This window comes from Staurois parvus, unplaced genomic scaffold (assembly GCF_062004578.1).
Source record: "Staurois parvus isolate SC_StPar_1 unplaced genomic scaffold, SC_StPar_1.0 ptg000114l, whole genome shotgun sequence".
NCBI lineage: Eukaryota > Metazoa > Chordata > Amphibia > Anura > Ranidae > Staurois > Staurois parvus.
The window spans coordinates 745,376-773,168 of NW_028317910.1; the positions used below are offsets into that span (position 1 = coordinate 745,376).

Consider the following 27,793-nt stretch of genomic DNA (forward strand, 5'->3'; position numbering starts at 1 on the left):
CATGTTTGTGTATTTTTTCGACACCCGTGTTTTATTCAGATTTCCTTTAATATCCAGCCTTGTAGACAAAGCAGGAAGCAAGAAGAAATTTAGCTAAAATGACTTCCCCTCTACTTCTGTCCCAGTAATAACTTAAAATGTTTCCATTTTGGAGACACTGAATATTATGAGGCCTCATGCACACGGACATTTAGGCACCATTCACATGTGGGCAATTAGGAATTGCGGGCAGAACTGCATTTGGGTGGCATTCATCTTACAAATGGGAAGTGCGAATCCCCCAGCCGGGACACAGCTAACAATAAAAACCTGACAAGGATTCTAACCTTTCCCTACTCCATCTAAAATAGGGGTATTCAAACCATGGCCCGCAGATCACATGTGGCCTGCTGAACCCTCTGATATGGCCCGCGGCCTCAAACCAGGGAAGCACATACCTATGCTCTGGATTGGTGGGACAGCAAGCCCAGATCATGACTGATGGGTTGCCAGCCTGCTATCCCAGAGCATGAATGCATGGAGCCAGAGCCAGCAGTGGAGGAAGTAGGCAGCCGCATAAGCTGATACGTCCTCTGTAGGGAATGAAGAGCGATGCCAGCAGAAGCTGGAAGAGGAAAAGGTCGGTTTATAAAAACAAACTTACAATGGGCATATTAGGGTTATTAGGCTGCTTTCACACTGTGACTTTCCTGCGGGTTAGCTGCACAGAGCCATAGACTATTATATCTTGTGGGTTTGGTGTGCTTTCAGAAAGTGCACCACTCCGGCAAGATGTAATAGAAGTCTATGGCTAGGTGCAGCTAACAAGCAGGAAAGGTGCAGGTGCACTGTGCTGCACCCATGGTTGGGGTAAACAGCAGCGCATCAGTGCGAGAGCAGCCTATGGCTCCATGTGCACTGCAGCTGATAAACTCACGTTTAGGAGCTTTTCTGTGTTTTTTTCAGCAGCCCCTGAATTCTCCCTAATGTTTTCCTATGTGTCCATGTACACTATGTAGTTTACAGTCGTTTACAGGCAATTGAGTTTACCGACGTTTTTTTGAACGCACCAAACTTGCGTTCAGGCGTAGATTTTATCAGCGATTCAAACGCCAAACACTTGTAAACGCGGCTAACCGTGTTTATAAGTGTTTGGAAAATTTGTTTAACTCTTCCATTTCCAGATGCTGTCCAGAGCCTTTTTTCATCTTGAAAAATGCATGCAAAGTGTTTTCCATGTACTCAAATGGACCTAGTACACCATACTTTGAGGTTTGGCATGAAAGAAAATATGTTAGACACTGCTGCAATAATTTCTGCACAGAAATGAGCTGGAACACATCCAAACACCACAAAAAAAAAAAAAAAAAAAAGACAGCTAATCTCAACAAATACTGCTCTCTCTGCTTCTGCTCTCTCTATTTCTCTCAAAATGTCTGAAATAGTAAATTTTTTACTGTTTTCAGTGCATTCTGGGCATTTGGGAAGGTCTCCTGAGGTTATCTTTAAAAAATGCTTCTAAACGCAAACGCTCATAAACGCGGTATGCAAACGTGGCTAAACAGCAGTCAGTTTCCATCGTTCAGAAGTGTCCCGTGTACATGGAGCCTTATAGGGGGCTCAGGACACGAATGTAGGCCATAGACGGGTCGTTTATCGGCCAAATTTTTGTCCGCACGAAAAATCGGCTGATATGCACGCCATTAGTGGGGCCAGCCCATCAGTCGTTTTTCACGGATCTTCTCATTTATTTTGATCAGTCATGCTGGAAAATCCACGAAAAACGGCCATTTTTTCGTGGACATTGGTGGCAGCATCGGCAACGGAGCCGACCGATTTTTCGTTTATCGGCCGAAAATTCGGCTGATAAACGACCCGCCTATGGCCTGCATAAGGGCTAATTTACATATGCGGTTTTGGGGATGGTAAAACCCCATAGTTAATTGTGGCTCCTGACTGGTTAAGTCATGTCATTTAAGTTGCCCTCGTTCTTCAAAAGGTTGAGCACCCCTGATCCATAATGTAAAAAATTGTTTTGGCAATAGATACTGTCACGATCGCGGCGTCAGACCCCAGACCTTCTCCCCAAACTCGTGACCGAAGGACTAGCCAATCTAAAACCGCGATGTGACGTGCGTAACAATGCCACACCCAACTGCACCCTGCACAACGATTTTCCAGTTAAAGGACCACAATCGACGTACCGGCAGCCTGGGAGATTGTTACTGGGTCAGGTTAATTACGCAATTAACCCTTCACACTGCCACCACCTCCTTTTTTGTACAGAAAAAGAGAAAACTCGCCAATAACAGCTATAACACTATAATATTTGAAATAATCATCTGCATAACACGGTCATAACACAGGCCTGTTATACAGAAGGTTAAACAAACAGTAGTGTCTCTTTGGAGGCAGGAATTCATAAATTGCAATACAGAGCTATAGAAACAGTTCAACACTTTCAGAGAGAAAGATTTATTACTAAAAGGCCAAACGGGTGCAATAACAATATTTACAGAAAAAAGATGTAACTAGGATATATATATATATAAATATACAGAGAACCACAGCACAGTAAAGAGATATCAGAGAGAGGTTAAAGGGTTAAAGTACTTGCCAAAGTCCTGGGTTAGCAAATCCAAGTTTCAGAGCAAAAGGGCACGGGTCTCCCCAGGTGGTATGGATGTTAAAATGGGAGGCGTCTTCAACTTCCTTCTTTTAGGCCTGAAAGCCTGTTTTAAAGTCCCCAGCAGGGGATGCCTCTGACACCACGGACCAATACCTCATGGAGGTCTGGGTGTCGACCTAAACTAGAGCCAAAATCTTGTGTAGTTAATATTTGGGCTCATAACTGTTCCTATGCAAGTGACATCCCACCCGCGGGTAGATTATTATGCAGACAATTTTAAGCATTGAGTAGGTATGAATTATGAAAGTGTATGCTAACCGGTTCACAAGATCTATTTTTCTGCTTTCCTGTGTATGCGAGACAAGTCGAGTGACCCATCAAACTGTTCGGCTCTTCCTAGCCAATCTGACGGTATGTCTGGTTTTTATGTAAGTCTCTCATATTCCAAGATATGAGACATAGGGGAAACATGGATTTGGAGGAGTGTTATCTGATTCTGTCACCTATGCTGAGTTAGGCTCATTAGGTCAGAATCCTTTTCAACTCCTGAGAGAGCTTGCCTTATCTCTCAGGAGGTGTTACAATTGTCAGGTTCTGTGGACAGAGAGACTCCAACTCTCTTGGGGGCTCCTGTGACATTCCTAACTCACACACATACTGTCCATATGTCCCTGGGTCTCTCAGGAAGGGAGGAGGAAGGAGAATAAGGGAGAAATAGATACTCTTAATAAAGGGGAGTCTGCGTCCTTCACTGTGTGTTGCGCATGTTTGCAACAGATACACTTTTAAGGAAGTGAGTAGATACATGAGCTCTGTCCAAAATTCACTAAAACCTTCATTAACAGAAAACAACAAAATCTACTTTTTCTCTAACTGCTGCTTCATTATCTATTTATGAATTAATTAATACCTCCTGCCTTTATGTCTGTATTATTATTATTATTATTATTATACAGGATTTATATAGCGCCAACAGTTTGTTCAGCGCTTTACAATACAATGGGAGACAATACAGCAACAATACAGTTCAATACAAGAGGGATAGGAGGGCCCTGCTCCGTGGAGCTTACAATCTAAGAGGGAAGGCCTAGTGGTACAAAAGGTAGTAACTGTGGGGGATGGACTGGTTGGAAGAGTAGAAGATTACAGTATTAGCTGAGGGCAGGATAGGCTTCCCTGAAGAGATAGGTTTTCAGAGATCACTCAAAAGTGAGCAGAGTAGGCGATAGTCTGATAAATTGGGGTAGAGAGTTCCAGAGGATAGGGGGAAGCTCTGGAGAAGTCCTGGAGACGAGCATGGGAGGAGGAGACAAGGGAGCTACAGAGCAGGAGGTCTTGCGAGGAGCGGAGAGTACGGTTTGGGTGATATTTAGAGACAAGATCGATGATGTAATTTGTCTGTATATCAACTAACTGCTACACTTTGACAGTTGATTGTGAATGTTCACACAGCTGCCGTATGATTCCAAATAATATAAAAATAATCAAACATAAATATGTTTCAGGCCTAGACGACAATGAGAAAGTCATTTATCACAGAACGGCCCAGGCAGGTGAGTCTCCGGGAAGAGGCCTCAATGCCGAAGATCAGGTTGAGTGAAAGAAGTGCTTGTTTGTGTTTGTCTGTGGGATCCCGGCCAGACACGGTTTAAGGTTTCTATAAGACGCTGAGCAGCACATCCCAAACCTCAGCTTCAGCCCTGATAATTCCCGCTCACTTCCAAGGCTACAATCCATCACTGCAAGCAAAATACCAGTCCGTTGTTGGGTGGCCATGAGGTACCCAGAGCCATTAAGGGAAAGGTGCTGCTATTGTCCCCTGGTGCCAACCAACACAAATAATTTTAAGTGTGAGGTCTCCTTTTTCCAGGAAAAAGATTTTTAATTTAACTCTAGTGGGAAAAGATACTATTAAAGCTGGACGGCCAAATACACAGATAAAATACATATATGTGAGCAGTTTTACCTGCCCATTGATTTGCATTTCTGTTCATCCAGGCCTGCAATTTACACAGCTCTGCCACAAAGCACAGCCCAGCCTGACAGAGAAGGAGGCCTAATTTTCCCTGCAGTAGTTTAAGCTGGCCATACACTAGTCGATTTTCTAATGCAAACATTCATATGAACGAAACGTACGAAAATTCTCACTACATTCAACGATTTAACGAATGTCACTCAAAGTGCTTCAAAATTTTATTTGCTTCTAACTTTCCATTTTTTAACCACTTGCCCTCCAGAGGACTTACCCCCCTTCCTGACCAGGCCATTTTTTGCGACACGGCACTGCGTTACTTTGCACAGTCATGCAACGCTACACCCAAATGAAATTTATGTCCTTTTTTCCCACAAATAAAGCTTTCTTTTGGTGGTATTTGATCGTCTGTGCGGTTTTTATTTTTTGCTCTATAAACAAAAAAAAGACCGACAATGTTGAAAAAAAAAAAAACACATTTTTGACTTTTTCCTATAAAACATTATCCAGTAAAAAAATGTAAAAAACTAATTTCTTCATAAATTTAGGTCAAAATGTATTCTGCTATGTCTTCGCTAAAAAATATCCCAATACATGTATTTTAATTGGTTTATGTGAAAAGTATAGCGTCTACAAATGGCGGTATATATATTGGGATTTTTATTTTTTTTATACTAGTAATGGCAGCGATCAGCGACTTATAGCAGGACTGTGGAGGGCATTCTGACACTGGGTGGGAACTGACTGCCACTGACATCCCAATGACACTAATACAGTGATCAGTGCTAATAAAAAGCAATGACACTGTACTAATGGCACTGGGCAGGAAAAGGTTAACATCTGGGGCAATCAAAGGGTTAACTGTGTGCTGTGTGTGTTTTACATTATGTGCTGTGTGTGTTTTGCTGTTTACACACAGGTGTCTCCCTTGTCCGTTCTACATGGCAATCGCTGGGTGCCGGCGGGGAATCTCTGGCCAGGACCCGGTGATGGACATCCCTACCCGGAAATGCAAATCACGTACAGTTGCAAGAAAAAGTATGTGAACCCCTTGGGATTACGTGGAGTTTTGCATGAATTGGGCATAAAATGTGCTCTGAACGTCATCTAAGTCACAACAATAGAAGAACACAGTCTGCTGAACATAGGAAAAAGTATGTGATGCCCTAGCTTAATGACTTCTCCCAGAGCTAATTGGAGCCAGGAGTGAGCCAACCTTGACTCCAATCAGTGTGATGATATTGGATGTGTTGCTGACAGCTGTCCTGCCCTTAAAAAACACACACCTGTTTTGGGTTTACTGGTTTCAAGAAGCACTGTCTGATGTGAACCATGATGCGCAGAAAAGAGCTCTCAGAAGACCTACGATCAAGAATTGTTGACTTGCATGACACTGGAAAGGGTTACAAACGTATCTCCAAAAGCCTTGATGTTCATGTGTCCACGGTAAGACAGACTGTCTACAAATGGAGAAAGTTTAGCACTGTTGCTACTCTCCCTAGACGTGGTCGTCCTGTAAAAATGACTGCAAGAGCACAGCGCAGAATGCTGCATGAGGTAAAGAAGAATCCCAGAGTGTCAGCTAAAGACCTACAGAAATCTCTGGCACATGCTAACATTTTTGTTGACACATCTACAATAAGGAAAACATTAAACAAGAATGGAGTACATGGGAGGACACCACGGAGGAAGCCATTGCTGTACAAAAAGAATATTGCAGCACGTTTGAAGTTTGCAAAAGAGCACCTGGATGTTCCACAGCACTACTGGCAAAATATACATCTGTCCGCCAACTGAAGCTCCGCAGAGGATGGGTGATGCAACAGGACAATGACCCAAAGCATACAAGTAATTCAACAAAACAATGGCTGCAACAGCACAGAATATGCCTTCTGGAGTGGCCCAGTCAGAGTCCTGACCTCAACTCTATTGAAATGCTGTGGCATGACCTTAAGAGAGCGATTCACACCAGACTTCCCAAGAATATTGCTACACTGAAACAGTTTTGTGAAGGGGAGTGGTCCAAAATGACTCCAGATCGTTGTGCAGGTCTGATCTGCAACTACAGGAAACGTTTGGTTGAGGTTATTGCTGCCAAAGGAGGGTCAACCAGTTAATAAGTCCAAAGGTTCACATACTTTTTCCTCCCTGCACTGTAAATGTTTACATGTTATGTGCAATTAAACCATGGCAACATCTAATGTTTGTGTAGTATTATGTTCAGCAGACTGTGTTCTTCTATTGTTGTGACTTAGAGCACATTTTATGCCCAATTCATGCAAAACTCCACATAATCCCAAGGGGTTCACATACTTTTTCTTGCAACTGTATACATATTTGATTTTGCACAGCCCTGCCGCCCCGTAGCAGTAGTTCTACTATAGGGTGGCGGGAAAGCAGTTAACAAATGGACTTTAACTACATTCACTATTAGAAACCACATTCACTGCCAGAAATTGGTTTAATTTTCCAAATTGCTCCTTTAAATTTTCGCATCACTGCAGTCAAAAACAAATGTCAAATTGACCCCTCTTTTGATTAGAAAATTGAACACACATTCTTAAAACAAGAAATTTCCAATTAAAATTCTAGTATAAGGCCAACTTTACAGATCTACTCCCTCACCTGGCCTGTGACTGGAGAGTGAAAGGAGAAACAGACTAACAAGGTCATTTCTGTCACTCTGCTCTCTCCTCCTCTCAGCATGTCCCTTGTTAGCACATGATCACTGCAAGATAACTGATTGGCTATTTGTACTACTTCTTCCCCTAGTCTAAGTTCTCCTATACAAGGACTGCAAGAGACTGATACCAGGTCAAAATCGGGTGCTTACACCGCTTGTATTAAAAAAAACAAAAAACATTTAATTATGTATTCATGATTACGGACCCCATTAATTTGTATCATTTGTATTTGCCCAGAGTTCAGTTTTCAATGACAAAATCCTTCAGTAAATTGATAGTGAAAACATAAATAGGGATTACAGAAAGTAGGTAGATAAGGCAGAATATGCTGCCAAAATAAAGTCTCCATTTCAAAATTTCACAGTAATATTAGCTACAGAGAAAAATAAGAAAAAAAACTTACAGAGGTTCTAGTCTACTAAAGAAAACCATTTGTATTTCTGTATGTGTTGCTAGACCATTGCGCTCATGTCTTATCTGGTAAAATACTGTTAGCAGGACAGGAAGTGAGGGTAAATCCCTCTAGTGGAGATCAGTCTGCAATAACAGGAGCCAGGTTTTTAATCTTTTCCTAATTTATCCAAAGCTATAAAAAGTTCTGACTAGGACACCCACTTTAAAATGTTACTAAACCCAGGATTCTGCATTCACTATATCTGGTCTTCCACAGTGCACAGAACATGGAAGTGCAATTATTTTAGTAAATATAAACTGCTAAATACCTTTTTTTTCTCATCAGTAGCTAGAGCAGTCTTGTGACTTCTATCAGTGTCCAACTGAGCACTGGTTAAAGCTTGTAGGAGGAGTTTTTCTTCTGCTCTAACTGTCCTATGAGAGGCTGCATAACCCCTGACCCTCTGACTGGACAATGCTGATTGGCTCTGTGCTGAACACTATCCCAAGAAATAAAAACCCTCTCTAGCAATACACACCAAACTGAGCATGTGCAGAGTGTCTCCAAACAATATGTCTTATCAGGAGATAAAAGGGGTGCACTGGAAGAAGGGGTGGATCAGAGAAGTCAGGATCAAACAGCATTTTTACACAATGCAGAGGATTCCACAATGAGTATAACAAGCATGTTTTACTGCATATACAGACTGATTTTACTGTTGTGGGTTTAGTAACACTTTAAGTCCTGGTTCACATCTACGTGGGTGGTCGTCTGTGCAGGAATTGCAGCGTTTCCTGCACCCGCAGTGAAAACGCACTGCTGTGAGAAAATGAGCAGGGCTGCCATTCATTCCGAATGGCACCCCATGCATGTAAAAACGCAGCACGTTTGTGGGTGCAGGATCTGCAGGGAAATCGTATGGTCAAACAGAGCATGTGATTTCTCTGTGGGACGTGTTTTGAAAAAGGTCCATACATTTTTCTCTGCAGGAACCGCAGACATGGCAGCCAATTCAAATAAATGAGCTGCCGTGCCTGAACAAATGCGGTCCACACACACAATGTGTGAACCAGAACCTAAAGCACAACTCCGGGACAAACATATATTGTCTAAGTACAAGAGTCATGCATATTCTAACGTAAATCTGGGTGTGCTTTGTGCATTTCTTCCAGATCTAATATGAAACTTTACCTCTGTGCAGGGGCTTCCTGTAATAAAGACCGCTCACTGCTGCTCTTTCTTCCTGTGCAGGGTGACTGGTCTTGTCTCTGCCCCTCCTTTAGGTTTTTGCAGACAGCTTGTAGTGAGTGGACCTGCTGGGTCCCTCCCACAGTTCTGCTCTCTGCACAGGCTATGTACAGCACAGTGATGATGTCATTGCTACATTTACAAGGTCATATCTAGGTTTGAAAAGGCATTTGGTGCACACAATGTGGATTTATATCCTTTGTGACTATTGGAGAATATATTTAAATAAACGTTTCCAAGCTGAGTTTAGTTTTAAGCTTGAGCTATTTTGGTATGTAAACATTTTTACAACATGTGAGCCTTAAAAGCATAAGAAAAGTAACTGAGGGCTCAACCCACTGGCTGAATACAAAGACAAAATATTAATAGACAATATTTCATATTTTCTGAGGGAAAAATTACACATAATAGAAGAAAATATATCCACTATAACGTTCCCTTTAAGATCACTGTTTGTACTCACAGACAATAGGGTGACCACAAAGATGACATTTTTGTACATTTTTGAGAAACTATTCTATACTTTCACAGTATTGAAATAATCAGAAACTATGCCCTTGATACCACTTTCCGCAGTGCAATCCTATGTAGCGGTCCTTTATACTGCTCTTTTACCTTTTCCATGCAAGTACATTATAACTGATGTAGTACTAATCCTGGTGTAACTGCACTGCTGTTTATACAGTATAAACCACAATTTGCATGTTCTCCTCTGGAATGTTTCCACACAATTCCCCCTAATCCATTCATAACACGCGCGTGACTCAACTAACATAACTCCGCACCTTCCTAGAGAACAGGGAATGTCAGATCCTTTGTGATTGTAATACCTATAATCCAACAATACATAAAGCTGGAGTAATGACAGAGGCATGTAGGTCCCCAAACCACACAGCGATCGCTTATCTAAGCAGCCAGTCCTCCAGAGAAAATGATAAAACTCGCACGTGCCAGAAGACAACACAAGATTGTGTCATGGCTTTGTATGGTTGGTGTAAATCCATATGGAAAGCTTTGAGTGCAGCAAATGGTGATTAGTCTGATAAAGCCATTATGTCTTTTTAGTGATGACACAAAGGTGTGAAATAGGTTTGATATTCCTGGAGGTGTCGGTAACATGGAGCGTAATTTGGCATTGCTGGAAGATTGGTTGACACAGTGGAAGTTCCAGTACAACATTTCTAAACTTAACTCCTCTGATAGAATACAATTATGGGGGTACAGGTTTGGCCAGAACTACAGAGGAAAACATTTGGGGGTGCTTATTTCAGGTGATTGAAAAATGCAGGGGGAAGGAGGTCCTGATTCCCCCATATAGATCTTTAGAGATCACTAGAACATACCTCCCAATTTAGAACTTGAGAATAAGGGACATTTTAGGTAAGCAGGGATGACATAGCATGCCGTGGCAAAAAAGTGGGCGTGGTCAAACCTAACAATGGGAGGAGCTTAAGGAATGTGGTTAAACAAAACCTGATCTTCCTTGTACTTATAAAATATGCATTGAATGCTGTGCCACAAGCAAGAGTCTCACAGACTGTACATACTGTACTGCATCACTTACTACTGACCTCTGAACTCTGTCTCACTTACTAATGACCACTGAACTTTCCATTACTTACTACTGACCTCTGAATTCTGCATCACCTTCTACTGACCAATGAACTCTGCCTCACTTACTACTGACCTCTGAACAATGCCTCACTACTACTCACCTCTGAACTTTCCATTGCTTACTACCGACTCCTGAACTCTGCCTCACTTACCAATGACCCCTGAACTCTGCCTCACTTACTACTGACCTCCAAACTTACATATCTTACTTCTGACCTCTGAACTCTGCCTCACTTTCTACTAACCTCTAAACTTTGCCTCACTTACCACTGATGCCTGAACTCTGCCTTACTACTGACCTCCAAACTCTCCATATCTTACTACTGACCTCCAAACTCTCCATATCTTACTACTGACCTCCAAACTCTCCATATCTTACTACTGACTTCTTAACTCCGCCTCACTTAACCCCTGAACATTGCCTCACTTAGTACTGACCTATGAACTTTGACTCACTTACCACTGACCGCCGAACACTGCATATCTTACCACTGACCTCCGAACTCTGCATATCTTACTATTGACCTCTGAACTCTGACTCACTTACTACTGAAGTCCAAACTCTCCATATCTTACTACTGACCTCTTAACTCCGCCTTACTTACTACTAACCCCTGAACATTGCCTCACTTACTACTGACCTATGAACTTTGCCTCACTTACTACTGACCTCCAAACTCTGCATATCTTACTACTGACCTCTGAACTCCACCTCATTTACTACTGATCCCTGAACATTGCCACAGTTACTACTGACCTATGAACATTGCCTCGCTACTGACCTCTGAACTCTGCCTCACTTACAGTCAGGTCCATAAATATTGGGACATCAACACAATTGTAACATTTTTGGCTCTATACACCACCACAATGGATTTGAAATGAAACAAACAAGATGTGCTTTAACTGCAGACTGTCAGCTTTAATTTGAGGGTATTTACATCCAAATCAGGTGAACGGTGTAGGAATTACAACAGTTTGCATATGTGCCTCCCACTTGTTAAGGGACCAAAAATAATGGGACAATTGGCTTCTCAGCTGTTCCATGGCCAGGTGTGTGTTATTCCCTTATTATCCCAATTACAATGAGCAGATAAAAGGTCCAGAGTTAATTTCAAGTGTGCTGTTTGCATTTGGAATCTGTTGCTGTCAACTCTCAAGATGAGATCCAAAGAGCTGTCACTATCAGTGAAGCAAGCCATCATTAGGCTGAAAAAACAAAACAAACCCATCAGAGAGATAGCAAAAACATTAGGCGTGGCCAAAACAACTGTTTGGAACTTTCTTAAAAAGAAAGAACGCACCAGTGAGCTCAGCAACACCAAAAGACCCGGAAGACCACGGAAAACAACTGTGGTGGATGACCGAATAATTCTTTCCCTGGTGAAGAAAACACCCTTCACAACAGTTGGCCAGATCAAGAACACTCTCCAGGAGGTAGGTGTATGTGTGTCAAAGTCAACAATCAAGAGAAGACTTCACCAGAGTGAATACAGAGGGTTCACCACAAGATGGAAACCATTGGTGAGCCTCAAAAACAGGAAGGCCAGATTAGAGTTTGCCAAACGACATCTAAAAAAGCCTTCACAGTTCTGGAACAACATCCTATGGACAGATGAGACCAAGATCAACTTGTACCAGAGTGATGGGAAGAGAAGAGTATGGAGAAGGAAAGGAACTGCTCATGATCCTAAGCATACCACCTCATCAGTGAAGCATGGTGGTGGTAGTGTCATGGCGTGGGCATGTATGGCTGCCAATGGAACTGGTTCTCTTGTATTTATTGATGATGTGACTGCTGACAAAAGCAGCCGGATGAATTCTGAAGTGTTTCAGGCAATATTATCTGCTCATATTCAGCCAAATGCTTCAGAACTCATTGGACGCCGCTTCACAGTGCAGATGGACAATGACCCAAAGCAGACTGCAAAAGCAACCAAAGAGTTTTTTAAGGGAAAGAAGTGGAATGTTATGCAATGGCCAAGTCAATCACCTGACCTGAATCCGATTGAGCATGCATTTCACTTGCTGAAGACAAAACTGAAGGGAAAATGCCCCAAGAACAAGCAGGAACTGAAGACAGTTGCAGGAGAGGCCTGGCAGAGCATCACCAGGGATGAAACCCAGCGTCTGGTGATGTCTATGCGTTCCAGACTTCAGGCTGTAATTGACTGCAAAGGATTTGCAACCAAGTATTAAAAAGTGAAAGTTTGAGTTATGATTATTATTCTGTCCCATTACTTTTGGTCCCTTAAAAAGTGGGAGGCACATATGCAAACTGTTGTAATTCCTACACCGTTCACCTGATTTGGATGTAAATACCCTCAAATTAAAGCTGACAGTCTGCAGTTAAAGCACATCTTGTTTGTTTCATTTCAAATCCATTGTGGTGGTGTATAGAGCCAAAAATGTTAGAATTGTGTCGATGTCCCAATATTTATGGACCTGACTGTACTACTGACCCCTGAGCAATATCTCATTTACTTCTGACTTCTGAACTCTGCCTCACTTACTACTGACCCCTAAACTCTGCCTCACTTACTACTGACCCCTAAACTCTGCCTCACTTACTACTGACCTATGAACTCTGCCTCACTTACTACTGACCTATGAACTCTGCCTCACTTACTACTGACCTATGAACTCTGCCTCACTTACTACTGACCTATGAACTCTGCCTCACTTACTACTGACCTATGAACTCTGCCTCACTTACTACTGACCCCTGAGCATTATCTCACTTACTACTGACCTATGAATTCTGCCTCACTTACTACTGACCCCTGAGCAATATCTCATGTACTTCTGACTTCTGAACTCTGCCTCACTTACTACTGACCCCTGAACTCTGCCTCACTTACTACTGACCTATGAACTCTGCCTCACTTACTACTGACCTATGAACTCTGCCTCACTTACTACTGACCTATGAACTCTGCCTCACTTACTACTGACCTATGAACTCTGCCTCACTTACTACTGACCTATGAACTCTGCCTCACTTACTACTGACCCCTGAGCATTATCTCACTTACTTCTGAACTCTGCCCCACTTACTACTGATGCCTGAACTCTGCCTCACTTACTACTGACCTATGAATTCTGCCTCACTTACTACTGATGCCTGAACTCTGCCTCAGCTACTACTGACCTCTGAACTCAAACAGAGCAGCTCGGCCACCTCTCTCCCCCCTCCCCCCTCCACACAGGATTTGACTGACAGCAGCAGTAGCCAATGACTCCTACTGTTCTCAGTGTCTCCAGGAGAAGAGGAGAGCACTGCAGATGAGACAAAGCTGGATCTGAATCCCGAGAGGACTCAGGTAAATGTTAAGGGATGGGTGGGGAGGAGACAGTTAATGGGGTGTTTAATGCAAAGAATGAATTACGGTGTAGAAACACAGTTAGCCTTTCAACACTTTAATATGTACAGTTTTGGGGAAAGATGGCAAAGGGGGACATAACGGAGACCATTAAAGTATACATGAACCCTCACCTTGTAAAACGACCAATACCAATATTAGAAAATACCTTTTTTTCCTATTTTGATCACATTCCCTCTGTTCTCAATTACATAAGGAGCTCCGAGAGCGGGTGGAGGAGGAACAGCAGAACGCTGAACCTCCCGGTGAATGGCTGTGTGGTGGTGGTGGGAGGGGGGGAATTAGCAGAATTCAGATCATTAGAGGAGAGAAGAGTCTGTTCTCAGCTACAGAACTGTCCACAGTGTGCTCTCCTGCCTAGTGTGGTCAGTTTTTAATAGGAAAGCAGAGGAACTGGCAGGAACACCAGGGATTTCACACAAAGGAAGCAATACAAAGAGAACAGGATACATTTTCATAAAGTACATGGCACAGTAGGCACATATCAGTAATATTAAATTTTGGGTTGACATATTCTTTGAATACATGGAAGGTGTGAATAACATTCAGGTGTGCACTATTTTCTATATGAAGCCAAGATCAAGAACACGGGGGCATGGCCTCGCACTAGCAGAAGGAAAGTTCAAAACTAACCTTGGAAAGAGTAGTTGATGCTTGGAACAGACTTCCAGCAGAATTAGTAAGTCGGTTAACAGGAACAGTGAATTTAAACACTGCTGGAACAAACACAAGCTATTCTAAGATAAAATTATTAAAAAAGGGAAAAAAAAACCCAAAAACAATAAAAAGGGTATAGACACAATAGACCCCTTGGTCTTTTTTGGTCACCTTTCTGTGTTTCTTTACCCTATATATCAAAATAAAGGCAATTATTAAGAACAATGATTTGCACAATTATCTTTAATGAGATTTGCATGACTGGAAAGTACACTTGGTACCAGGAGCCCTTCTTCAAAATTGCAGATCAGAGTGTTCCCTGACTGGTATGAGCTGGGAGCTTGCTGTGACTGCAAGTGATTGTTAGTTTTGATTGGCTGCTGGAGTGAGAAGTCAGTTTGAGAAAGTACATACTACATTATATAGGTGTGAGCGTTTTGTGGCACATATGATAAAGTGTATCTAAAGCCTTTTGTTTCGTTTTGGATAAAGTGTTGAAGGGGTCTATCCGTCCAGGTGATCAGTGGAAAAAACAAAATTTTGAGTTGTTACTAGAAGAGGAGTAGAGGTGAAATCTTGTGGCAACTGCCTAAGGGGAAATTGTCTTCTCTTTGAAAAGATTTTCTGTTATTTCCTGTTGAGTCCACAGGATAAGGAGTGAACACTGAGAAAGTGAAGTGAATCACCCCAGTGAGACAGAAAAAAACAAAGCATTGGACAAGGGTTTTAGTTCTTTTAGATATACTTTGATGAAGACTTTCTCAGTCAATGTTTCATAGAGTTCCCCCAGAGCTTGTTTGGGGTTCAATGAGCAAAGAGCAATGTATATTTCTCAGATAGATAACCAGTGACATCATTGTTCTTTTTGACTATCTGTAGGGGGGATAGTCTTTCCACCGAGGAACCAATCTAGGAGCAGTTTTTTTCCCACTGAGTACTTCCTCCCACTGACCACCAATGTAAGGAGCATTTCTCCCACTGACTAGAAGTGTAAAGGGGACCTTTTCCCAATGACCATCAGATTAGAAGGGTCTTTCTACCACTGGTCACCAATCTAAGGATGCCTGTTTCCAATGACCACCAATATAAGGGGGCTATGAAATGACCACCAACATAAGGGAGCACATTTCCACCATCAATGTAATGGGCCATTTCTCCACTGACCATCAATGATTAATTTTCACTGTCTGCCTTTCTTTTCTGGTCATTGTCTGTGAAGGTTCTCATTTATCCAGGACATGATATAGCTAGCAGAAGCCACATTCAGCTGGACCTGTTCAGTAATGTTGAAGATATTTCACTGCTTATCCAAGCCACATTTTTATTTCCAATTAGTGTTAGGTAGTCCACAGATGATTCATTTTTCTTTCCTTCTACCACAGGTTGTCTCGGCCAGCAGAACACAATGATTACTGTTTAGAGTTGCTGGTTCAAATCCCAACCACGACACTACCTGCCAGAAGTTTGCATGTTCTCCCTGTGCATGCATGGGTTTCCTCCGTGTACTCCGCTTTCTTCCCACATAGACATGTTGGTAGGTTAATTGGATCCTGTCTAAATTGGCCCTAGTAAGTGTATGTATGAATGTGAGTTAGGGACCTTACATTGTAAGCTCCTTGAGGGCAGAGACTGATGTGAATGTACAATATATATGTGATGTGCTGCATACATTGACAACGCTATACAAGTACCTTTAATAAATAAAATAAGTAAATTACTGCTAATGGCTATAGCCATTGCCAGTAATCAAATGTAAAAAAATCTGATGGGCTGGTCATGGTCGAAATTTGTTCCTGCTGAAGTTCAATTCATGTATGGTTGGCTTTAGGAAGATACAACATTTATATCCACATAGGTGGCACCAAAACGCTAATCCCTTCACCATGAAATGTGCAGGTGTTGATTGTCCAAAAAAACTAGATGGGAGGTGTGAAACCACCCTGTTCTAATTACATAATCCCATTATTGAGATGTTAGCTCCTCAATTTACATGGCTAAAGGTATACATTTCTGTCAAACAATTGCAGCTAATCTGTACATGGACAAGGTGAAGAGAGCCTTGAATTCTTTCAGGGGAATAATACAATATGTTTAGTTCAGGTATGTAGATGTGGTTAAGATTAGAACATTGGAAATACAAGTTTTTAGTGAACACATAAACTCAGTGAACAAAAATATTGAATTTACACAAAAAAAGGCACAGAATACCAAATTACCCTTTTTGAGCTGAGTGTTACATGTCAATCGGAGGGGTGACTGGGACACGTATGTTCACAGCAAACCTACCTACACTGACCAGGATCTAATTTTTAACTCCCACCACCCACTGGAACACAAACTTGGGATATTAGGGCTCTGCAACATTGGACTGAGATGGTAACAACAAGCCAAGAATCTACAGACAAGGAACGCAGACAACTCAGGATTGTCTTAAAAGTGTGTGACTATCCAAAGACCGAGCCTTCGTTAAAACACCCACAAGGTCAAGCAAAAACATGGAACCATCAGAGGGGAAAAGCAAAACATACAGAGTAACATAGTCATCCTGTATGTAGCTGGAATGAAGGATCTTCAATGAACACTGCATCTCTGTGTCCTTCAAGTCCAGCAATACACCGAGACAGAAGCTTGTACGTCCTAAAGACCCAACATCCAAATCCAAGCAAAGTAACTTGATATACGCAAGATCCAACAGTCCAAAGCACTATACACCACTCCAGGTCAGTCCGCTTATCTCTAACCTCACAAACACAAAATGCCATTCCGGCTCGTACCACAGAACACAGACCATCAACAGCTGAAGGACCGCACACTGATATCACTAACATCCTTGAAATTTATTGAAAAAAGTAAAAAAATCCACTTAGAACTGCACACAAGAACAAGTTTTGATGTGTTTCATGGCATCTGGCTATGATCAAATTGGCATGAAATGTGTCAACACTTGCTCTAGTTGTGTATAATGCTATTTGGATTTTTTTTTTATTTTTTCAATACATTTTATGGATCAGTGTGTGGTCATCCTCCTGTTAATTGTCTAACTTGGTATATGCAGTGCAGTGTAGTGAGGAATGCAAATAACCGCACATTGGGGAGACAAAATAACCTCTCAACAAGTGAATGGCTCGGTATAAAAGGGAAAATTCTACGGGCCACAACTCTGCAGTGTTCCTGCACCTTAAAGCAGACCTTCGCCCAATAACATTTTTTTTTCTCTTGGCTCTTCCCTTTCCCACAAGTGGATAATAAGTATTTAACGTCCCTTTCACATGGGGAGGACTCTGATTGGATCAGCTGAGGATCTGTCTGTTGATCCCCTGCTGATCAGAGCAGAGTGGGCAGATGACAGGTCCGTGTTTGCACAGTTTATGATCCGATAGATGGAGGAGGACAGATATCCCCTTCCGCTTGCTTTTTTTTTTTTTTTTTTTAAGTGGACCGTATCGGATTGGAGGCAGCTGGCAGACTTGTGTCCATTTACACCTGCCAGTCCATAAGTCCATAGGGGTGCATGGAGGGTCCAATCGGGTTCTCCTTAAAAACTGACAGGCGAACCTGATCGGACCCTTCACGTGAAAGGGGCATTATTTGTGAAAGGCTTTGGACAGTTTTATTACTGCAGCACTTCTTCATTTCTCACCTGGGCAAGAATGATGTAGCGCCCCCACAGGGGATACCACACATGCATGCTGATGCCGGTGGTATCAAGGTCCCAGATACCAGCGCTGTGTACACATGCAAGGGAAACCTCAGCACATATGCAGATGTCTCTCCTGGGTCCTGAAGATCTGTCAGAGGCCTTAAAGTGGAAATTTAGTCAGAAAACTAAGTCCTGCTGGTTTAAAGGAGAAGTACTGCCACAGCTCTTTTCAGTCTGCACTCCTGTGACCCATTTTCAGCTGACAGCAGGCTGAAGCCCACTGTCAGCTGATGTCACTCAGTCAGTCCAGGCTGGGGAAAGACCCCCAACTTTAAAGTCAGGATTCACCTCAGAGTCTGGTGCGGCACTAAGCTGAGCCTCTTAGCGAGCCGCTGAGAGCCTGAGCTGGCCACTCTGTCCCCCTTCACAGCCCAGCACCCCGGTGAGCACTTGGGGGGGGGCAGAACAGAGAGCATTGACTGAGAACCACTGCTCTCTGCTCAGAAAGGCTGTGAGAACTCAGAGATCAGCGGTCATATGATCGCTGAGTTATCACACTTAGGGCCAATAGGGGACGGATGCAGCATCCACCTAGGCAAGTATGATTTAAAGTGATACAATAAATAATAAAGTGCAGTGCTAAGATTAATAAAAGTAAAGTCACAATAAAACTCGATATAAGATCAGTCTATAGGGTCAGCCACCTGATTACAGGAATTCCCCTTCTCTGGATAATGGTAATCTTCCCAGGTTCTGCAGGTTTAAAGGCTCCATAAAGAAGCCATAAGAAAAGTGCCCATAGTGAAGTATTGCCAAATATGTAAATTTATTAAATCCAGAAAAAATTGACAGAAGACAGTAAAACAGGGTGCACTGACCAGTAGTTAAGACCAGCATGTGGCTCCGGCGGCTAGACGTCACAGCATGTTGATTTCCTTAGGCCTTTCATGCAAAAGCATGTCTTCAGAGGAAAATCAACACCTCTGAAGAGGTGCTTTTGCACAAAAGGCCTAAGGAGCCTTTAAGCCTGCAGAACCTGGGAAGATTACCATGATCCAGAGAAGGGGAACTCCTGTAATCAGGTGGCTGACCCTATTGATCCTTAAGGACACCTCTGGAGCAGACATCATCCATTCACTGCAGAGCTGCCCAATATCAGATGGATGTTCCATACACATACATCACTACTCTGGAGTTTCTGAGACGGATATATTAATGTGCATAATCTATGCGCTTCGGAGCACCGATAGAGAGAGATTGATATTGGCACATTTTTGGATTCATTATATTCATAGAGACTGATCTTATATTGAGTTTTATTGTGACTTTACTTTTATTAATCTTAGCGCTGCACTTTATTATTTATTGTATATTTGAGGTTTTACTTGTTTACCTGAGTGTATCAGCTGCTATAAAAGAGAGCGCTCACTACCATTATATTTTATATGATTTAAAGTGATACTAAAGCTTAATTTTTTTTTATATAAAATAACAAACATGTCATTCTTACCTGCTCTGTGCAGTAGTTTTGCACAAAGTTGCCCCAATCATCTTCTTTGCGGGTCCCTCGCTGGCGCTCAGGCTCATCCCCTTCAAGCATGCCCCCAGGGAAAGCTGCTTGCAATGGGGGCACAGCTACATACTCGCTCCCGAGCATCTGCTCTACGTGTCTATAAGTCACATAGAACTGTGGTTTGACACCCCCCCCCCCCGGCTCTCTCCTCATTGGCTCACTGATTGTGCTTGACACATAGGCTAATGGGCTCCCGCTGCTGTCTCAGCCAATGAGGAGGGAGAGTTCCCCATACGGCTGAGGCTATTGTGAACATCACTGGATCAGAGGAGGCTCAGGTAAGGATTGGGGGCACTGCTGCACACAGAAGGTTTTTAATCTTCATGCACAGAATGCATGAAGGTAAAAAACCTTGAGTCTTTAGATCCACTTTAAGAAAAAAACCTATTACCATACTTCTCTTTTAACATCCAGTAATACACTGTCTCACCCTGCTATGCACAAGCTCACTTGTTCTCCATTTTTAGGCACTGCCAAATCTGTAGAGGCCAATCTTCTGACAGACTAAAGATTAAACCCATCAATGCCAGGAATGCTAACTCTCACATTTGCTTGTGTTCTCAACCAAACTGTCAAACCATCAAATGACTGGTGTTATAGCTGATTGGCAAACCAAACAAAAACCAATTAGTTATGGACTCAACCAGGATATTGGGTTTGTTTGTGTATATGGTTATATTAAATTATGAATAATGATAAATAGGAGGGCTGGTGGTCAAAAGCACACAACGATGTTCTAGCTGATTACATGTGCAGCACCATGGAAGTTACAGGTTAGATTGCAGCTTCTTTGGCTGAAAAGGATAGGAGGGTTTAGTTTTTTAACTGCTGCTCAGGGCTCTGGGCTTCAACAAAATGGCAGCCACCAGCAAGAAGAAACAGGAACAATGCTGGAGACAATTTACAGCACACAATAATTTTGGTAGCATAATTATTAATGTGGAATGTATGTTCCTTGCTAAAGAACATTATTTTTTATCATGTTGTTATGGGTAAAATTCTGCTTTAAGCCCTGGTTCACATATATGCGGCGGTGCGGGCTGCGTTTTGCGCAGGCACAAGAGCCCATTCATTTGAATGGACTCTCGTGCCCCGTGACACGCAGGGAAGAAGTCCCTGCACTCCTTCTGAAAACGCAGCCCGTACGTGAACTTCGGTTCCCAGTACGGTTGCGTTTTCCAGTGTGGGCGGTGTGCCATTACAACTAATGGCACCAGCCCGCGGGTTCGCATTTCTCTGTGCAAGTGGTGCAGCTGCACGGATTTTCGTGTGGATCTGCAGTGGCACCACCCGCACAGATGTGAACCTAGCCTAAAATAGAAGAAAACCCCAACTATAGCTATTCCTAAAGATAGCCCCTTCCCCCACCCTCCTACCTATCCTGCCTAACCTGTATAAAAAAAAAAAAAAAAGTGTCTTTATTATTATTTCTTTCATTTCATTGTTGTAACTGAAAAAAATGTTGTCTTATACAACAGCCCTGGGCGTCAAGCATGCTCTGTATGCCATATTTTTATATTCATTCATACAGTATATCTCATCTCTTTCTTCATGCTAAGGTATCATGACCTGCAGAGGTTCCCTGAACCACTAAAGCTCAGTTCACACCTATGCAGGTTGCGTTTGAGTTGTTTCTGCATTGCATTTTGTGTTTATTCCACGTTTTTTATGCGTTTCTTTTTTTCATTTTTTTTGTTCCTAGGCAGATTTAAAATGCAAAACGCATCAAAAGCGCAGCAAACCACACTACATGCTTTTCTGCAGCATTTCCATCGAAGTCTATAGAACCAAAAACGCAACTTTTTGCGTTCAAAATGTTCCTGACCCTTTTGAAAAAACACAATGGGTGAAAATGCAGAGATGTGAACATGTCCAAGGAAATCATGTTAAATGGACTGCGATTCTGCAAAACGCTGCGGAAAACGCTTTGGTGTGAACCTACCCATATGGAAGAAAAATATATTTGAAATATATTTTAAAAATATTTTTCCCAAATATATTGCCATATATTTGAAATGCTACAATGTTGGCCTTATTCAATATATTTCAATAAATATATATTTATACATATACACACACACTGCATGTTGAAATGCGTTTTTATTACAAAATATATGAAGAATATTTTTAAAAATACATTTCAAATATACTGTATGCCTTTAAAAATACAAATCTACATTTTTGGAATGCATTTACAAATATATCTAAAACTAGAAAAGCTACAATTTCTGGGGAAATTGTGTGAAGTGTTCTTGCCTCCACCAGTAGTCTACAACTGGAGTGTGCAAAGGTTGGACTGGGCAAAGTAACTTTATGGAGTGGGCAGAGTAACTGTGTGGAGTGTTTGGAGTGAGTAAAGATAGTAAACATTACATTAACCAATTGATTGATCAAATTTAAAAAGTGCACATGGCAAGCTTGATAGAGTGAGAAATGCATTTCAACTTTTAATTATTTATATAGCACATTTAATTGCAATGTTGTTGCCCAAAGTGCTTCACAGTTACATTAAAACATACATTTATAAAAACATTAGCAGCATTATCACCTCAAATACTTTCTACTGTAGAAAACTTATTTCCAAACCTTTAACCAGAAGCCGGCCAAACTGTCACAAATTCAAAATTGGATTTCAAATAGAGCAGAGAAGAGCGGTTAAAAACAAACCGCTCCAAATTGCTCACTTCACTGGCGTCTTCAAATGGTCGTAGTTTTAAAAACTGTAAATCCTACAGCGAAGAGCTTTATATTGTGAGAATCACAAGACCCAGACCTACATTTTGATGCATAGTATGTCTCTGAAATATTAAAAATGAAGGCACAGTTGCAGTTTAGAAATTGCCCTTCAAATTTGAGGTGGCTAGAGTGCAGTTTCAATGAATGTCAATGGGCGGCTTGAGTTGCAAACAAATGATCATATTGTAAAAACTATCAGGACTATGGCTTAGCCGTGGACATTTTTAGTGGCAGCAGGGATAGCTGAACGTTTTGATATAAGATTTGTGTAGATGGGCTTGAAAATGAGGGAGTGATGGCAGTTTAGAAATCATGTCCTGATTTTTCAGCTCACACTCTAGCTTTTGTCAGCTCCCACTCTAGTTTTGAACATTCCGCCATTCATTCCTATTTGACCAATTTCACCACAAAAATGCCGATATTTCGTGAACCATTCGGCGAAACGTTCCACAAAGTAATAGCACACCAATCGGGAACAATCCGCACGTTTCGGTATATTACTGTCTATGTAGTGTAAAAACTGTGGGAGGAGTTAGGGTGGTAAATTTTAGAAATGTTAGAATAACTTTTTTATATGTTAAAAAAAATCTGAAGAATATATTTAAAAAATATATATTTTTAACAATTTTTTTAAAAAATATTCTTTATATTTTTTTACCATGTAAAAAAGTAATTTTAACATATAGTTTTACATATATTTGTAAATGCATTCCAAAAATGTAGATATGTATTTTTAAAGACATACAGTATATTTGAAATGTATTTTTAAAAATATCTTTCATATATTTTGAAATAAAAACGCATTTCAACATGTAGTGTATATATATAGAAATACATTGAATATGGCCAAAATGGTAGCATTTCAAATATATGGCAATATATTTGGGATATTTTTAAAATATTTTAAATATACTTTTCTTCCATGTGGGTAGGGTTAAAGAATATCTGTATGTAAAATGTATAGTATATACAGTATATGTAAAGTATATCTAAAGCCAAAACTTTTTTTAGTTTTGGATAAACTTGAAATGATTACAATCCTCCAATTTGTACATTTCCCATTCATTTCTGTCCTGGAGACACAACAAGGAGTAATTGGAAATCTTTCTAAAGTGAGGGGAAATTTCCAGAATATATCTCCCTATTGGAATCCTTGCTGTCTTTTCTTCTTCTGGCAACAACCATTACATTCTGTATTTCCTATCACTTTCTGTCTCATTGTGAATGGCTACCAGGACAAATATTGAAGGTGAAGCTCCCCAGTGGAGACACAGACAACAAGAACCTGACCAAGGGTCTAACCCTTCCACAATATAAAAAAAAAAAACTAAAAGAAAGATTAGATGCCTTTTACATCTTAGCAGCTGTATAAACTCCCCGGATAATATGCTTCAAACGGATTTTATCTATGCAGCGGATGGGGAAAATCAGTTAATGCTCAGGAAATGTTAAACAGCCAATAATGACAACAAATGTCTGAGACAAAAAAAAGAGACAATCCAGGAAGACAGAGATACATAGCACTGTTTTGTATTCAAATCATGATATAAAAACATAAATGTATAAATAAGAAGGACAAGAAGGTCATATCAGGAACATTTGTTGCAATTTGTTTTTGTATTGCTGTTATTTCAACATCTATTATGCAACATCACACTTTAAATTGACCACGCACCTTCTTACACAATCGACCTATATTTTCCATTATTTATAGTAAATGACTGTTCTGTATTATCACATCTGTTTTGTTATTATTGATGTTAAATATCTCTGCATCATTGGTGACTGTGTTTAAAGAGAAGCTGTCAAAATATAGAAGAGGCCACAGCTGATTCTGTTAGAAAGTTACACACTCTGGGTCTGACATTCTCATTCTTGCTTAAGGTCCCATTCACATATTACATGAATGAGCGTTCCGGCTTGCGACTTTTCTTGTCAATTTTCAGGTGATTTTGTGTGTCATGCATAGGGCAGCTCATTCATTTCAATGGACTGTACTATGAGCGTTTCTTGCCCAAAAGAAGCTGCTGCTCCTTTTTTGGAAACAAGCTTAGTGCAATTTAGAAACACATTTTGCCTAGACTGCCGTGTGATTCTGTCCTGTGACATCAAGAATAATGGCCCCCAAATGCGTGTTTTGCCGCAATTCCAAATTGCACAGTGTGAACGGGGCCTTAAGCTAGGGTTCAAACTGCGGGGATACGATTTTGATCTGACTTTCAGTGCAATTATGTAATGGTGCTTATAAACCACTAGAATACGATTTGCATATTCTACAGAGCCAAAATCACACTGGAATGGCACACAAGGAAGATTTCTCAAAATCGCATTGCGCTGAGTTGCATCGATGTGAACAGACACCATTGATAACAATGTGATTGCCTTTTTCATGTGATTCTGTGTGACTCAAGATGCATCAGAAATCACACTAGTGTGCACCAGGCCTAAGGGCAGGTTCACACCGCTTTTACACACAATGTTGATTGTGTTTTCAATGGGTTACAGTGCATTTCTCCCTCTTCTTTATTCTTAATCTTTAATTCAGGACAATTTGTGTTCTGGTGTGTTTACATGTGTTTTTGATGTGTTTCCAGACTAAAAAAAATGCAGCAGGATGTACATCTGTTGAAAGCACAGGAACTGACCGCACTGTTGTGAACTAAGGCCACTGGAATACATGGCAAACAATGTGCATGCATTCTGGATGCGGTTTAAAAACAAAAGCATTTAGTGTGAACCAGACATTGCTGTTAGGTAAGACATTGTGATTAGAGGAAATGATGAAAGATCCATAATCCCCTCCTGTGACCTTCTCTGTTTAAGGCTTGCCAATCACATGCACAGAGCTCATTTATCACTGCTAGTACAGTGCCATGTGCTGTATATTCTGAGTTCGGGCAGATCAGTGTACGCATGGAGAGGGATCAGCGTACGCATGGAGAGGGATCAGCGTACGCATGGAGAGGGATCAGCGTACGCATGGAGAGGGATCAGCGTACGCATGGAGAGGGATCAGTGTACGCATGGAGAGGGATCAGTATACGCATGGAAAGGGATCAGTATATGCATGGCGACAGATCAGTGTACGCATGGAGAGGGATCAGTGTACGCATGGAGAGGGATCAGTGTACGCATGGAGAGGGATCAGTATACGCATGGAGAGGGATCAGTATACGCATGGAGAGGGATCAGTATACGCATGGAGAGGGATCAGTATACGCATGGAGAGGGATCAGTATACGCATGAAGAGGGATCAGTATACGCATGGCGACAGATCAGTGTATGCATGGCGACGGATCAGTATACGCATGAAGAGGGATCAGTATACGCATGAAGAGGGATCAGTATACGCATGGAAAGGGATCAGTATATGCATGGCGACATATCAGTGTATGCATGGAGAGGGATCAGTGTATGCATGGAGAGGGATCAGTGTATGCATGGAGAGGGATCAGTGTATGCATGGAGAGGGATCAGTGTATGCATGGAGAGTGATCAGTATATGCATGGCGACAGATCAGTGTATGCATGGAGACAGATCTGGGTATGTATGAAGAGGGATCAGTGTATGCATGGAGACATATCAGTGAATGCATGGAGAGGGATCGGTGTATGCATGGAGAGGGATCGGCGTATGCATGGAGAGGGATCGGCGTACGCATGGAGAGGGATCGGCGTAAGCATGGAGAGGGATCGGCGTACGCATGGAGAGGGATCGGCGTACGCATGGAGAGGGATCGGCGTACGCATGGAGAGGGATCGGCGTAATCATGGAGAGGGATCGGCATACGCATGGAGAGGGATCGGCATACGCATGGAGAGGGATCGGCATACGCATGGAGAGGGATCTGGGTATGCATGGAGAGCGTTCAGTGTATGAAGGACGAGGGATCAGTGTACGAATGGAGAGGGATCGGCGCACCCAGGGAGAGGTTTCTGCGCACCCAGGGAGAGGGATCTGCGCACCCAGGGAGAGGGATCTGCGCACCCAGGGAAAGGGATCTGCGCACCCAGGGAGAGGGATCTGCGCACCCAGGGAGAGGGATCTGCGCACCCAGGGAGAGGGATCTGCGCACCCAGGGAGAGGGATCAGCGTACGCATGGAGAGGGATCTGCGTACCCATGGAGAGGGATCTGCGTATCCATGGAGAGGGATCAGCGTACGCATGGAGAGGGATCAGCGTACGCATGGAGAGGGATCAGTGCATGCATATCAGTGTTTTCAAGGAGAACCATCAGTGTATGATTGCAGACCTATCAGTGCAGTCAGGTCATTTACAATGTATGTTGACATGGTGACAAATCAGTGTATGCACAGTGCAGTCATATGATTGGAGAGTGCAGGGTGCACATACACAGTGCTGCCAGATCAGAGAACACCATATCATCCAGCATGTTATCCAATGTACATGTGCCCATCCCCCCCTCACACACAGAACCCCTGAACCCTGCACACTGACAGTTGCGGCCTTTCACAGAAGTTCTGTAACTTCCTCTCGGTGCTCCTGTGCTCTCACTCAGTGTCACTGTCAGTGTCAGGGTGTCAGCTGGGATGCGGGACCCTTTCAGTGCCGGGTGTGATCTGTGTGCCCTCACCCACCCACCCCCAGGAGGGGAATGAATACAATGTCAGGCAGGGTGCCCTGTACTCACCCCAGGGTGCTGATGAACCCATTGACGGAGCCCTCGGCATAGAGGGACACGATGTCCCCGATGTATAAGAAGCTGGACATTTTGTCGGGCATCCTCACTCTGCCGGCAGTGGCGCCCCCTACAGCCGGGGCATGGTGCAGCGGCCCAGATCTCCGGGCCCCGATAGCTCAGGTCACAGAGGGATCGGCGTGTCCCCTGAGGTGTCACAGGAGCTCCTCACATGCCAGGAAGGTGCAGTTAGGGGTCCTCAGTGTCTAAGGGGTCTCCAATGGAAGTAAAAGGGGCTCTCCTGGGGAAAGTCTCCGGAGTGTGCAGGTGTCCCCGGCCAGGCTGGGCTCCAGTCCCCGCACTCCCCGGTCCCCGAGTCCTCCGCTCAGGGCTCTCTCTTCCCCCTTCTTCTTCTCCGGCTGCCCCAACTTCCCCGGTCCGGACTGCTCTCTGGCTCTGGGCGGAGCATCGACAGCCTGGCGGCCAATAGGTGGAGCGCCTGGAGGAAGAGGGCGGGGCGAAGCGGAGTCCGGAGGAGGTGAGCCAGGAACGTTCATTCATCATGGCAAGAGCTGGACTACCTGGGCGAATGTTATATACACCATAGGGACCACTATATACACCACAGGGACCACTATACAC

The 27,793-nt window shown here is 42.5% G+C and overlaps 1 protein-coding gene across 4 annotated transcripts in view; it reads right to left on the reverse strand.

The window, feature by feature from the left end:
* Positions 1 to 27,589, reverse strand: part of ITPR2 (inositol 1,4,5-trisphosphate receptor type 2) — a 464,180-nt gene extending 436,591 nt beyond the window's left edge. For 2 of the 4 annotated variants that reach the window (XM_089671685.1, XM_089671684.1), the window contains exon 1: positions 27,164 to 27,589. In XM_089671685.1, the coding sequence (XP_089527811.1) occupies positions 27,164 to 27,255 (92 nt within the window). In that variant the 5' untranslated portion in view covers positions 27,256 to 27,589. The remainder of the gene's footprint in view (positions 1 to 27,163) is intronic. The other 2 variants (XM_089671687.1, XM_089671686.1) reach the window with 1 other exon arrangement.
* Positions 27,590 to 27,793: the final 204 nt, after the last annotated feature.